Below are 16,300 nucleotides of genomic sequence, written 5' to 3'. Positions count from 1 at the left end.
GTATGGATGCACAAAGCAGCTTCCTGCAGGCTAAGAGAAGAAAAGAGCAAACCTCATCACTCCGATACAGAGCACTGATGACTTTGTCAGAGAGAAGAGGTGCTTTGAGAAGCCTTCTAGTTTAGCCTGACAACATAATATTATACTGTGAGGAGCTTCCAGGGTAAATCACATAAACAGCCATTATTGTTAAGTGTTTCAAATCAGACATATGTGAAAGTGCAAATTTCTGTATATTTGAATTGAATTATATATATATGATTATGTTTATTGTTCAGAGGGGATTAAACACTGAAAGTTAAAGGACCAATGTATTGGATTTAGTGGCACCTAGTGTTGAGTTTGCAGATTACAACAATCTAGCGTGAATTAAAACCTACAGATTTTACTTGTTTTAATTGATGTGAGTACCATGGCAACACTGTGGCACTGGAAGGGGGTAAAATAATGAATCAAAAAATGCAGTACATACCTACAACCACCAGGGAGCACATGTGAGCAGTCGAGAGAGAACCGGCTCAGTGCAAGCAAGGTAGACACTGAGTAGTATTAGTAGATGAGGTAGATATTGTTGTGTGACTAGTGAAGTCTTGCTGCATTATCAACTTCCCTAACATTCTTTGGACCGATGTGGGAAACACATTGCTAATGGAGTGTGATTTTCAGCTTTCCAGCTTGTAAAAACAGTTAATAAAAGAGGCGTTGCGTGACATGGATAGCAACTGTAAGACAAACAAACATCACATTCAGAAACATTTCCTGACACATGTTCATGTTAATACCATTTTTACACAGATAAGTTAAGAATTGAATCACACTTTAACTGCTAGCTCCACATACATATGTTAGGGTAGCCAAGCAGTGTTGTTTGTTGTTGGGTTGTTGCTACACAGCTAACTTAGCTCAATTAGCTGGCTGCATAGCTACATAACTAATCAATAAAAAAACATAAACTGTGTCTTTTTCCAGGCTCCAGACTATTAAATGATGCAGTATCATCTTGACTGGATACATTCATTACAGCTCAGACAAACAGAAGTCAAAGCACACTGAGTGGTCAAACCAGAGGACACATATATTTGTTTGTGTGTATTTGTCATATTGACTTTTGACATAAACCCCCGTGTTATATAGACTGCATTAACAGCATTGTTCATATATTGCATATCCTGTCTTACTATAATAAATCATGGACAATGAATGTCAGAATCACTTCTGAATCTCTTTATTTGTGTAACATAATATTGATTAGTGCAATGCTGAAGTAAATATATGTAAATTTCACAGTACCAATGTAGTGCAAATACAACAGGTATGTAAAGTGGCTGTTTCACCTTCAAGTACTGATATTTCGAGTACAACTCAAAGCAAATATATAAACAATAACAGCTGGGATTGGCTCCATCTCCCCCGCAACCCTCTAGAGAGGATCAGCGGTTTGATGAATAAAAACAAAGATAAACACTTGACATATGATCTATTGCTCTGAGCATTCTTTTTAGAATAAAAACACTTTTTCAATGAAGCAACTTCCTGACTTTACTTTCAATGCTGAAAAAATAATAATTATTATTATTATGCATGCATTTTATATAATAAGATATACAAAAATCATGCTGTGATCAGACACTACAATTAACACTATGAAATGAAGCTCTGTAGCAGTCCATCTCAGCTTGTCACCATCTGGTTAAAAATGTGTGTTAACTATAGGTCTGAACAACAAAAGAACCACAAACTACTTATTAAAAAAAAAAAATCAGTCACAGAACAAGACTTATGAACAGTGTGTGTGTGTATGTGTGTGAGTGGGGTATGTGTGAGTGTGTGGGATCATTTGCTGTGTGTGAACACAATAGCAGGGTTAATTGAGTATTTGCATTGGAAGTAGGCAGGTGACAATGTGTGTATCATTTGGCTTTTCAGCTGCATTAATGACCGGCCCAAACATATGCATACACAAACCAACTAAAGGAAAATTCCACAAGTTTATTTAGAGGGGTGAAAATAGTGTGGGAAGTGTGTCTGACATAATGCACATTGATAATATTTATATCTGATGGAATATGTAACCATAGAAACATACAGAGCTTATTTGCACTTCTTAGTTTGAGAGAGAGGGCCAAACAGCCTCCTGTTAAAGGTGATATACAGTGAACTTAATAAATACACAGTTAGTTGAGTGTAAAAAAAGCAATTATATGTTAGTCAGGCACACATGAAAAAAAAAGTTTTCCCCATTAAACAGAGCTTTTTAGATTGGCAATGACTGGGGGAATCTGCTCTTGTAAGTGAAACTAACTGATGTTGGCAAGCTAATTTTAAGCTAATGTTTTACATCTCTTCATTCTTTATAATCAACAGCTTCACGTCACATGTAATACACGTGCATTTTATTGATTCCCTGTTAAGTATTCAAGTTGGATTTGTTTTCAGGAACTGTTCATTTTTGTGCAACTTTAGATGTTAAGCTGAGTAGAAAGCTTATTTCTCTTCTACCTATTTCAGTGTCACACCTTCCTCCTCTGCTTCTTCAGTTACCCTGGAGCTAAAAAGAGGACCTTATAGTTGGGTGGATGATATCAGGAAGGTGTTTGATATAAAAAAACAAAAGGAGACTGACACTGAGGATGTTTTGTTGAAGTTCAAAATGACCTGGAACGAAGCACTCAGTACACTTCAAATGAACTATTCCATACTAAGTGACTGAAGGCCAAGCTGTTTAGACCAGTTTTGAACGGCCTCATTCTAAGCCTGAGTGAGTAAAAAACAATGAATTATACAAATGTATATAACTGCACACTGGGGTTGGCCCTATATCATAGGGATGACTGTTGGTGCTTTCACAAAATATTGACACAATACAATTTTTGATAAATAATCATCAGTAATTTGGATAAAAAGCCAAAGTGGGTAAAAGGTAAATAACAGAACAGCTAGAACAATCTTGTAAGTTCAAGAAGACATCATTTCACTATAATGTCGCCTTTAAAACCAGAAAAAGACAACTCTCTTGCCTTATCACGATATTACAATATGCCAAACTAGCCAGTCAGTTCAATCTAGTCTCAAACGACATCACTCGGTAAAAGAAACACAGCTCCAAAATGTACCTTTTTCATTGTCCATGGTAAATATTTTGACTTGCCATAGGAGGAAAAGCACACTGACATTAACAATGGCTTCATTCCATATAGTGTTATCTCAGTGAACCAGCATGCATGATAGTAAGGTCCTGATTCTGGTTAATCTAACAGGAATGCACTTGTTATTAATGTTAATCAGGTTGTATGTATGTCTGCTTTTAAGGTAAGGTTAGAAAGATGATGAGGAAGCGAGTATCAGATGCTTTTTATCAATCCAACAAAAGCTTCCTTTAAAGCACACTGAGGCCTTGACACTCAGTGACCACAAACTAAACACACCTCATTCAAGCTACTGCTGTCATACTAATAAATCAATAAAATACTTATTTTCTCATCATACACAGTTACTGTGTTTTGTATTGTTTCATCCACCTCCTCCCATCATGATCACTGAGGTTTATCAAATGTGCTTTACAAAGAGTGATACATGATAGTCAGCTTGTGCGGCTATAGAGGCAATCATAGTAAGACATATTAAGCCAGGTGAAGCTACCATCTCTTCATGAGTCACTGCACATCTCTGTGATCCTGACATCCTGATCAGGATTCTAGAAAGATAAATGTATACAGTATGTTGGCAAGGCAACTTACCGGATATGCTGAACCTATTTTGCACATTATATGTATACATTTACATTTAAAGCCATATTCCTGTGCAAAAGAAAATGAAGGTATTGATAACCCTGCCATTGGATGTGTAGTATTCATGTGCCAGCATAACTACGAGGCTTTTTTTAATGTTACACTTTGTCCCTTCATATGAGCAAACAGCTGCATCTGCATTTTCTATGATTCACTGTTATTTCCTCGCTCACACAGCAATAAAGTCAAATATAAAATAAATAAATAAATAAAAAAGTAGAAGTAATTTATTTTATTTCAGCAATATTTGCATACACTAATGCAGATTAATTGTAAACGGCCAATATTATTGCTTGCTGTATGACTACCAAACCTTTGTGAACACGCATGAATATTCATTGGGTTTTCAGGTGGAGATAAATGAGCGCGGAGCAGACATATGATCAAACGCCAACAAGCAGTTAAAGCGTCGCTCCTTCCAGAGATTTGTGGCCCATATTATCTGCTTTAGTAGCCCATTATGGCTGCCTAATATCACACTGTAAATCAGCAAGGTAATTTTCCACCAGTGACTGGACAGGACAGGTACAGTAGTGGACGTGTTGCTACGAGGGTAGGTGGAGGAGGAGGAGGAGGAGGAGGAGGAAGGATGGCAGTGAGGATGGGTGAGGTGAGGACAAGATAAAGGGCCTCCTCTGCAGAATGACAATTAAAAAAAAAAAAAAAAAGGATAAGGGCAGATGAGCTAAGGAGCATCTGGGCTGCCTTTTAAACATCAAAAGGACACTGTTTTTGAAGCTGACCTGAGCTGATACAGAGCTGTGACGCAGGGGAGACAGATGGAGGCAGACAGACAGAAGATGGAGACAGTGAAGAGGAAAGAGGGAAAAATTCATACAATCGGAGAAAAGTAATACATTTAAAAAATATATTGTGCCCCCTTCTCTTTGATGATTAAGATGATTTAATGTTGACGTGACTTAAACTCACTATGTACATCTTACATTGTTTCAAACTAATTACTTTAGATTAAGAAGAGACTAAGTTGATAGGTATTCGTGAAACGCCTGTTTGTTGTGATGAATCCATACAACAGAGCTCTTTTAGCTCATCATTTTGTATTCACATTATGGACTTCAAACTCTGCTCCGTCAGCCTCCTCTCCAGCTGCAGCAGCAGCTGTGTGCAGTGAAGAAGCTCTGGTAAACTTACTGTGTGCCACCGACCCAGCACAGAGCCAAACAGACAGGGTTAGTGATTAGCTCATGAAGAAATAACAACTGTGACAAATATACTGTATATATCTTTTGTTTTCTACAGAGTTGGAGACCAAAGTAGATATTAAATGTGGCTAGAAATAGGATTTTTGGGATCAACAGGTGATAAAAAATAAGACTCCAATCTGAAAGCTACTCAACTCTGACTCTGCAATGTATTGGTTTTGCTTTAACAAATACACTTGTTTTTAATTTGTATATTGTTGCTGACATTGTGTGTGCGCGCGCGTGTGCAGTGGTACCTGCAGGCAGTGAGTCACATCAGCAGCAGAGGCAGGAGGAAAGCTGTGCATACATGAGAGATTAATTGGAATTGTATGTTGTGTGTGTGTGTGTGTGTGTGTGTGTGTGTGTGTGTGTGTGTGTGTGTGTGTGTGTGTGTGTGTGTGTGTGTGTGTGTGTGTGTGTGTGTGTGTGTGTGTGTGTGTGGGTGTGTGTGGTCCAGGTATTCCTCATGCTGTGGGGGCATAAACCTGATTGTTTTGGGAGTTTCACAGCTTTTATTTGTGATTCAGTCTTTCTTGTGCTTTGACCTGAAAACCAACATTGAAATGAGCAGTCAAGCAGCGAGCTGCTGTTAAATCTTGATGAAATTGAATATACTGGGCGGATGTGGTCACCACAGTTCATGCAGGACAGGTCCATTCCTAAAGTAATCTGTGTTTAGGGGCTTGATTCAATCTCATTTAAATAAGAATCATTGTGTTTTTGTTATTTTAGAATAAGCACAATATATCTACATAGGGAGTTGGTCCTCTTCCACAGAGCCCACCATGTTGCACCACCATGTTTCTACAGTACAACAGTAGCCCACAACAGACAAACCAAACACTGACTCTAGAGAAGGCCTTTCATGTTTTTTCACAAATTTTGCAGCCATTGTAGGCTCTCCTACACACATGGAAGGAGAGGAGGGGGGATATTCAGTTGGTTGCAATTTCTGCAATCTCACCACTAGATGTCACTGAGTCCTACACACTGGTCCTTTAATGTTATACGACATATCTGCTGCTTATCTCAAGCTAAACCCAGACAGTGAACAGTATTTTAGTGATGAGGGGGGCATACAGATGTTGCTCTGATGGCACAGGCAGCTGCAATAGGTGAGCAAGAATGACAAACAGCCAGCTTTTGAAAATGACAGCTGTATTTACTGAGTATGTTATAGTGTTTGGAATTGTTTTAGTTGTCTCAGTATACTCATGTCTGGATTTCTGGACTTAAATGTATCAAGTATGTTTGAGTTTTCTAGTTCTGGGTGTTGTGCATCTCTCAGGTAACTAAACTGCAGGACACGCTGGATATTTCCTTGACTCGCTGCTCTATCAAATAATGATACATTCAGACTAACTGTTACTGCTTGAAGAGAAACATGATTGAACAAACCTGGGTTCCTTTTTCCTTTCAGGTATCCAACGACATTGTAGATTTTCTTGTAGGACACCTGGCTCCCGACAGTCAGAGTTATCTTTTTGCGTTCTAGGAAAAACAAAAAGAGAAAAAATGAATGTGAGCTACAGTCATAAACATAAAACCGACCTTTGCGAAATTCCAAAGTGATTCCAAACATGATCCTAATATTGACCAGCCATGGCTATTCTAACGTCAGCATGCGAGATGGTGATTGACACGGAATCTGAATCTATCCACAGTGTGATAACATTCACTGTGTTAGCAAACACCCAGAGAGAGCATGTAAAAGAGACACTGCATGGCTCACAGGCTATGTCTGACAAGCTGTTGGGGAAATAAAGTTTACAAGTTACTGAGCTGCTGCATATATTGAAGCATACAACAACTGGGAGGCAAACAAAGTGAAATCAGAGGAGAGTTGCTCATGTTAAAACACAAACATCCTCTTCATAGACAGACATAGAAAATAAAACAAGCTGCCAGAACAGGCAGGCAGAATTATCTACTCTATAAGACACTTTGACCAATAAACTGTTCAATATTTATATGGCAAGCATATGTTAACCCTGACACTTTGTTCCTGCACAGATTAGTCATAAGAATGATGTTGGAAAAAATAATAATAATAATAATTGAAGCACATTCTACAGATACACTGAGAATGAACTGTTTGTGTTGGCAGATACGTTTAATATTAATGTTTCTTTGTTATGTTGATTTAAAATAGAAATGAGCAAATATTAAAGCACATGTTGAACAAGTACAAAGACACACACACACACACAAAGTTCAATTATAAGAATAAACCATTCTCCATAAGTATTCTGTGTGCATGCTTTGTTTCACTTTATTTTAATCCATTGAAAGTGATGCACAATGATTATACAATACCAATCTGTACAAACACTGAGAAGAAAATACCTCAGCAATGGTTATAAAAGTAGTACTGCAATGAGATGCACACACATACAGCATTCAAATGTAATACCACCATAAACTGGCAGGAAAAAAAGTGGAATCTGTTGAAATGAAGGTCTAAATGTGGTGTAAAGGGGAAGTCAGGGAGGTTCAATTAGACCGAGTAAAAATCTGCTCAGAAAATGTCACAGCTGTCTGCCCTTTAAGATTTTTAACACTGCGTTTTAAAACTGAGCTTCATACAAAAGCAGAGGTCACAAAGTCATCAAAGTGTGAGGGGTGCATCCTCTGGGGAGCATGAATATATTCAGCAGGTATCATCATACCTGCCAACATTTAGGTTTCAACCACCTGTTCAGTTCTGCTTTGTCTGTAGTGTCCCATCCACCACTGGTATGTTGAACACAACCACAGTACACAGGGTATCTGTTTATCTGGGTCTGCCACAAACCAGTCTCAGTCCCTGTACCTCTACCAGTGGTACCTGCAGGCAGTGAGTCACATCAGCAGCAGAGGCAGGAGGAAAGCTGTGCACACATGAGAGATTAATTGAAATTGTACGTTGTGTGTGTGTGTGTGTGTGTGTGTTTCATAGAGGATCTGGCAACTTGGGCAACATCAGACAAACATACAAAACGTATGGATTCATGTATATGACGATGATTCATAATAAAGGTTGAGGGAGTTTACTTGGAGAAACCACAAAACGGGAGCATGATGAGAAAGGGGTGAAAATGCAGGAGAAACCCAGGAAAAACAAGTGTTTTGGCAGGTATGGGAATTACGTTACTGTTCAGATTTTCAGGTGTGTTATTTAAGAACAAAAGCACATTTAGAATAGAGGGTGACCACAATGATGCTTCACCATCTGTGTTTCATATATATACAAAAAAACTAAGTGCATTTTTGTTGCTATGGTAATGGCATCTTGCTATAAACCTGATTGTTGGACAAGTAAATGTTAGACAAAAAGTCAGGGGATCACCAGAGTCCTTTTTAGTTTGTCCAACATTCAGGATGTTGCTGCACATGACAGAACACATGCATTAATTCCAATAGAACAGCCTTGCAATGAATCCTCTTTAATGTTTTTTTTTTAGTGAGGTCGATTCTGTGTTCATTGTATAGCCCAGTTTGTTGTATTGGACATTATTGTTCTATAAGGTGTCCCTGTCATTCTGTCATCCACTATGTTATCTTAACACAGAAATAATGAGAAGTGAAATGAATGTTATAATTTAGCTTCAACTTGATAAGAAAAAAATAGCTGCAGTGTACTTGCTAAGCAGTTAATGGAGTTAGTCAGTTAAATTGACATTAAAATAATTACCAGTGCCATTTGTATTTCTATCTGTTCTGATCAAACTGTACCTACTAGTGTGTGTGTGTGTGTGTGTGTGTGTGTGTGTGTGTGTGTGTGTATGTGTGTGTGTGTGTGTGTGTGTGTGTGTGTGTGTGATTTATCTGCATCACTCTTACCTAGTTAGAGAACAAAGGTTGGGTGAGGGGTGGCTTTGAATAATAATCATGTTACTTAGATCTACTTGAAAGAGCAACTTATTGAGGTCTCTCTCCTCCTGCCTGTACATCCACTCTCATACATAATGTCTGCTTACAGTTTATAACTCACAGAGCTTCATTCTATCCAATTACAACAAATACAATGATTTTCATTTGAGGTATATTCAGAAGATGACAGTGAACGGTTAAACCTAGCAAACGTTTTGGTTACACAAAACAGCTAGTCGAATAAAACGGTTCAAATCTACAACAAATGATGAGATTATCGTAATTGGGGATAAGAAAAAAAGACTTTCATATTTTAAAGATAACATTACTATAGTGTATACAGTTTGTCATGGAATAAACTAGCACATTCTGGGACCATTTCTTCCACTGTGAACTTGACTCACCAGGATCAGACTAAGACGTTGGGGTTTATGCTTTATTGGAAACACTATGTTTGTAACACTTGAGGAATGAGGACTAATTGGTTGGTCTGTATAATGGACACTGGGTTAACCTTCAGATCATTTTCACAACCACAAAAAAGGCCAAGGCATATCTGCTTCCTTAACCTAAGCTTTTCAATAGGATGCCAAATGTTCCTTTGATACACTGCACACAACAATTTCATTTTTTCTGAGTTTCCAAGGTAGCCTAATGTATGAAAAAAAACTCTACTATAATTTCCAAGAAAAGCTGTCCAAATTAACAAACCATGCAGTATTATGACCACTAGTGGCGCTATGGAGCAATGTTTTGTTGAGCAGATCCCCGTTTTGTTCGTATTCAATGTTTTATTGAAGAATATGTGCACACAAACATTCCTTTTGAATGCAAATATCCAATGCGTGTAAACTATGGTAGGTGACATCTCTCAGTTTTCACTATTGTATGCTTTCAAATAATTCAGGAAAAAATGTTTTATGAGGAAGAAAATATATTCCACACATTTCTTATAAGCCCTCGAGGCTCCACACACTGCATTCTGGTGAGAAACTCTTACTTTTGTATTAACTTTAAGAAAGAAATGACCACACAATTTCCTTTATGTGACGGTTTGAAATTCCATCCGGCTCTCACAAAGACAGCAAAAATAAGGCCACACTCAAACACATGCAGAGGGCCACACGAAGCGTTTGACAGAGCAGTCACAGGATATTGTGTCTGCCAGCTCCGCTGCCTTGCTGGACGGCTGTGAACTCTAGGGGGGCTGATGGCTGGATATCTGAGGGAAATACATACGAGGTGCCAGTAAAGATGTGAAGCAGGGGCTCAAACTGTGTGTGACAGAGGTCCCCTGCCTACAGCACAGCACTACAGCATGACAGCCCACTTTTCTAGCTCGGCTCCCGTTCTCCCTCCCTCCATCCCTCCCCGCCTGCCTGCCCTCTCGCTCCTGTTTAATACATTATAAAAATTCACTGCTTTCTCTCATAGGCGCCACATAACCCATTTATCACTTTTGACATTGGCACAAATGACTTTGGCTAAAGAGCAGGGATGGAACATGTGGCCGGTTTGTGTATTCAATCTGCAGACGTAGGTGCGGAGAGGAACGAGAGAGAGATTTGTCATAGAGTAATTTCCCTTGTGATGAATGGGTTTACAGATAGGGCCGCTTCTACAGGTAAGAGGTGACTCTGATTTTAGTTTTTGCGAGTTGATGAAAATTGTAAAGGGACTGTGTGTCTGATTTTCACGAGCTAAATGAAATGTTAAAGCAGATATCTCTGTAGCCCCACTCAGGACACTGTTGGATGATTTGTCTACATGCTGCTCTAATGTCACTCAAACAGTAGATATCGGTGGAATCAATCATGTAATGTCACTGAATGTACCAGGTGCATTTTGATGTGTCCAATAGTGACTCCCCCGATAGAAAGCACATAATCTGGGTGGTTAAAGAGGTCATCCCTCTGCATGTCCATTCTGTCTCTGGGCCCCATTTTAACGATATATAGCGCATGGCTGAAGCGTGTGGCACAAGTGCCTTTGGGGCGTGTCCAAATCCACTTTTTCTATTTCAATGGCGGAAAAACAGTCAATGCACCAGGCACATGGTCCAAAAGGGTTGGACTTAAGTCCCCTCATTAATCATAGGTGTGTTTTGGGCGTAACACGCCGTAAACCAATCAGAGTGTCATCTCCCATTCCCTTTAAAAGCCAGGAGCACTGTCACTTTGGCGGATTGCTATTATAATGGCACATTTGTCAAACAATGCGTTTCACGAATAAAGCCAGCTTCAAAATAGCTGCACCACACATATATCGTGGTGCTTTGTTTTTCGTTTATTTATCTTTTAATTACAGTACAGTCAGTCGTGGAGTAACAGGTGAACTCAGCAGGGTTTTAATTGTTGAAAGTATGTAAACCTGATACATGTCATCTCAATAATATGAGTTAAATATTGTTCAAAAACTGTTTTAATCATGTTAACCCTTCATACAGTTGGTAGGACTGTCCGCAGCGACACTGTCCAAGGTGCTGAACCCCCCCACCCAAACAGTGGAAGGCTCATTCTCATTTAATCTGTTATTTCTTTTAACAATTAATTGATTCATATTATGACTAACTAATATGACATGTATTTTTAATATGTTAATGTACATCATAATACAAATTCACATTGTGGTCCTTTTATTTGAAATGTTTTACATGTTTGTGTGCGTAACAAGCACAGTGTCTGTGCACCAGCCTATCTAGGAGCATATTGGACTCTTGATAATGCGCTCTTAAAATAACAGTGAAATATGCACCAGTGACTTCAGACTTTTTTTTTTTTTGGTCATCGCTTTCCTCTGCCTTGAAATAGCAACGTGCCACCAATGCGCCTGACCATACCTCATTTTGAGACCAACACGCCTATAGGCGCACAGACCGGTGCAAATACATTTGCTATTTAGACAACGTGGGCGCAGGGCGAGAAAATGACAACTGCGTCCGTCTGAAACTAACAAAGACACATGCGCCACACCCGCCATCCGCTGTGCGTCGACCGCAAGATGGGGCCCTCTGTCTTTAAACAAGACACTTAACCTCTGTCAGCTCTAAGAGACATCACCAATGAGTCTGACTTTCTTCAACAAGTCCTCCAAACATTAGCAGTAAAATAGTTATTTCATGATGGCCTTCCTAATGACCCATATGATGGTGACTGAAGCACCTCTTATCACAGCTTGTGTCATTGAGGGTGTTATTGGGTGTGGTAAAATAAGAAAGTCAGACACTTCACCACCCTTAAGTCCACTTTTGTGCGTGTGGCATTATCCTTCTATAGTTCTAAATAATTATCACACAATCATGAGAGGCTCTTTTCAGGTGATTGTAAACACAGGTTGTCTCAAGTGTTTGAGAAAATGGCCGGTGTTTTTCTCCTGGTGACTTTTTATTCACTTTTTTTTATTTTTATTTACTTGATAATCCAAACTGCTCCAGCACACAATCAGAGAAGTCCTCCACCTTTGACCCCCAGCTCCCCTCCCTTATAAAACACTGAACAATCATTTAAAAAAACTGTTTTCCAACAACAGGCTGTAGATCCAAATCAGTTTAATGTAGCACCAAAACCATATCTCTAAGAATAGATAAATGTTGTCCATTTATTACAGCTGCAGAAAGCGTGGCACAGCACTGGTATATTACACAGGTAGAGTCAGGAGGTATGCAGGTAGAATTTTATGGAAGGCAAAGACAAAGATTTTTTTATTGCTGTAATAAGCTCAACGATGAGCCGCTGTTTGTAACAATAACTGACACATTTTAGTAAATTATAAAGTGTCGTTATGATAGCATGACCGTCATCCTTAGACATAGAAACAAACATACTGTATATTATTGGATAACCTATTTAAAAGGTGCTAAAGATGTAAAAAAGTTAATGACATATTTATTTTGAATTTGACTTGATGCACAGCTGTGAAGTATTGGATCTGATTGTTTTGCTGCAATAAAAATCTATATTCTAGCACCCTCACATATTGCATATTATTCATATCACAGTGATGTAAACAGCTTTGAAACACCACCTGTTGCCACGAGAAATGAATCACATCTCGCAAAATAGAAAGACGATTTTATCACCCGTGGACCCGCACGTTCGAAACCAAAAGTACCACCTAATGAAAAGAGATATATAATCCGAGTGTAAATTCAGAAGCATTCTCAGCACCGTTCTCTGAAGGCTACTAAAAATGCAAGAGTTGAGAAGAAAAAGCAGTAAGTGAATGTGGGAGACCTGCACACAGCAATCAATAGCGGTGTAATTAAAGGGCCTGGGAGTCCTTTCTATAAAGCCATTTCGAGTTGTTCTGCTTTGCCTCGCAATGTAATTGCCATGGAAATTTGTTACACTTTTGGCATTTGTTCTGAGTGGGAGAGAGAAACAGAGGAACAGAGAGAGGGAAAGAAAAGAATTGCTTGTGTTATAAAATTAAGGGAGGAGGCACAGTTGACTTGCTGAAGTTACAATCTTGAGCTATGAGTTTTCAACGGCATTAATTGGTTTTAGATGGATGTGTGAGTTTGTGTGTGTGTATTTGCATGTGTGAGTGAGAGAAAGAGGAATAGCCTTTTTACTATATTGTATGTAATATATTTGTTGATATTTGCATATTGTATATTGAATTGTAATCATCTGTCAATGTTAGTAATATAGATTTCTTATCTGTCATGACAATAAAGCTTATTTGAATTTAAATTTGAGAGAGAAAGTCAGAGAGAGACAGAGAGATGCTCAATGGTAAATCACTTACACAAAACATAAATAAAACATAAAAAAAGCACCAGCTGTAGTATTACATATATGACCAAAAGTATGTGGACACTATTATTATGTGTGTGTACTTTATGGTTCGGGTTAGACCTTTAGTTCCTATTAAGGGAACTGTAAATGTTACAGCATACAGTAGTTTGCTGGATCAATAGATTTGTAAAGAAATGTTTTTTCCTAGTTTGATGTGGAAAAACTTGACCTAACCCCTAACCCTGACCCTGACCCTGACCCTGACCTGCACAGAGCCCTGACCTCAACCCCATCCAACACCAACATTTCCCAACACCAGTGATGTAAGGTTGGACTAATTCTCTTGTGGCTAAATGGGAGTAAATCCTTGTATTTCACAGAAGCATATGTTCACCATCAAATATCTAAAGTACATCTCAGTCTGTGTGAAGATTGACTTATTTTATTGTCATTAAGGCCTATCAGAACACAATAATCAACCACAAATGACTATGACACTGTCCCCAGTCCATGCACTCATTCTATCAACACACTCAACAGACACTAATAGAGTGTAAAGCTGGATAAAAGAAGCTTGCTACAAGATGCTTTCAATCCCATGACAAGCTTAAAAAAAAATCAATGGTTAGCTTCCAGGTGTTAATGTGTGTTAATTCATGAACATGTCGCAGGAAGAAAAAAAAAGTGTGTCTGTGTACATCTGTAGATGTGTACAATCAGTCAACCTTGCCAGGTTAAACAGGGGCTTGCAACACGCCTTCGAGGTAGTGATGGACTAGTCTGGTAATTGTGTGGTCAACAGACAGACCTCTCAGATAAAGTCAAAGCCAAAGCTCCAAGGCCTGATGGGAACAGGGTGTGTTCAGTGAATTAATCAATGGATAAAAGGGTTGAAGAGGTGAGAGAGGTGGACATGCTCATACACACATGGGACCATGAGGAAAACAGGTATTTACACAGATAAACAAAGAGATATGTAAGAGTGAAGGAATACAAACAGACGTTAAATAAGTTAAGACTGTAAATGAAGAAGGAAGCTAAAAAGTTGACATGTATTGGCAGGAATTTACTATGGTATATATCTTTATATTTATTATGGTAGAATATAAAGAACACTACATTAAATACTACATGATTTCTGAACTTATTTTGGTGTGTTTACTGAATGAATGGTGGCCGGTAGCTGCACATTAACTACTATTGTGTCTTAACTAATGTGTTGCTACTTGTTGAGACATTGCTCTGTGCAGCTCTGCTAAATAGTTGGTAAGGTGATATAGGCGTTTCTTAAGTGTTATAGCTGGAAGGCTAAAAATTAGCCAAAATGTTGCTGTCATTTCACAATGTAGCAGTGAAAAAGGCTTATTGTTGGGATGTTAGCAGTGCTTTCTAGTGTATTTCAGTATTGTTACTAAGAGGTTGATACACACCTTGTCTCTATATTACAATATGTATGTTTGCATGTTGCACCTAACCCTTCACAAGAACACACAATAGTTAACCCCAATCCTTCAAACTGAACTGTAAGGTAGGGACTCTTTTAAATACATCGATATTCATAATGTACAATGTGTAAATAAGGAAAAAAGACTGATATAGATAGACAAATTCACACATACACACAGCACAGTCCAAGTACTGTGAGGTCGACCGCGTCTCTCGTTAAGGTCTGATGATCTCCATTGAGGGTCCCTCAGCAATTAACCAATGGCCAGCCAATATAGCCGGCCTTAATTGAATGGGAATTAAAAGAGAAAAATAAGGAGAAAAGGAATTAAAAGGAGAGAGAGAAAAAAAATGAAAGGAGGCAGACAGATGGAAACAAATGATAGTGGAATCCCAAGAGTGGTCAGAGGTGCAGCCAATCGATTGGAGACAGATTACATCTCTCTCGCTCTCTCTCTTTGTCTTCCCTTTTGTCTCTCTCCCTCTCATGTGCCCATTCTCTCCCTCTATTCCAACTCATTTGATGTAATGGAAGCATTTAAAAAAGAAGCCTACCTTGCAGAACCATTGGATGTACATAAAGCTCAGTCTTCACAGATGCCTGCTGCTGGAGAGTGAGCACAAACAGCAAAGCACAATTGCACACACACACACACACACACACACACATACATGCACTCCAACACTAACAACCCCTCTGCCAGAAAGAGAGTGAAAACAAACACCCATGCATGATTGTACACACAAACACTCAACATGTGCACTTCAAGACTAACAGTACATCTGCCAGAACTGGAACAGCAGCACTATTTAGATAATTTAACACACATACAAATAACACCAAATATTCATTTGTACCACTAAAAGACACAAAACCACTGAAAAGACAGCCAAAGCAGATACACTGATATTACATGAAAAGATACTGTATACCAATAAATGGGCAAAAAGGTGTCAATATAACACACCCAACAAACCATTTGACACCAAAAAACACTAAAATTCAATGATACTGAAATGTTCTAACATAGCACTAACACTGTGGGATGCTTAAAGAAGAAAACCGAGGCAAAAGTGCTACACACATGAACAATCTGCTCTCCTGCACTTGAAGGATCAATTGTACTCATGTCTTTGACCAGTGGTTTTTGGGGTTGCACCACTGATTGCCTGTGTGGCTTACATGGACAGCATCGGTGAATAGTAGTGATGAACTATGTGTGTGTGTGTGTGTGTGTGTGTGTGTGTGTGTGTGTGTGTGTGTGTGTGT

The 16,300-nt window shown here is 38.7% G+C and overlaps 1 protein-coding gene across 1 annotated transcript in view; it reads right to left on the bottom strand.

Annotated features, from left to right (window-relative positions):
- The window catches only part of LOC133984718 (inactive N-acetylated-alpha-linked acidic dipeptidase-like protein 2), a 354,227-nt gene that overhangs the window by 172,677 nt on the left and 165,250 nt on the right, over window positions 1–16,300 (bottom strand). Inside the window, exon 8 of the mRNA XM_062424175.1 lies at window positions 6,392–6,484. Within this exon, the coding sequence (XP_062280159.1) occupies window positions 6,392–6,484 (93 nt within the window). The remainder of the gene's footprint in view (window positions 1–6,391; window positions 6,485–16,300) is intronic.

Source organism: Scomber scombrus, chromosome 8 (assembly GCF_963691925.1).
Source record: "Scomber scombrus chromosome 8, fScoSco1.1, whole genome shotgun sequence".
In the NCBI taxonomy this organism is placed as follows: domain Eukaryota; kingdom Metazoa; phylum Chordata; class Actinopteri; order Scombriformes; family Scombridae; genus Scomber; species Scomber scombrus.
This window is presented reverse-complemented; position numbering and strand designations above follow the sequence as displayed.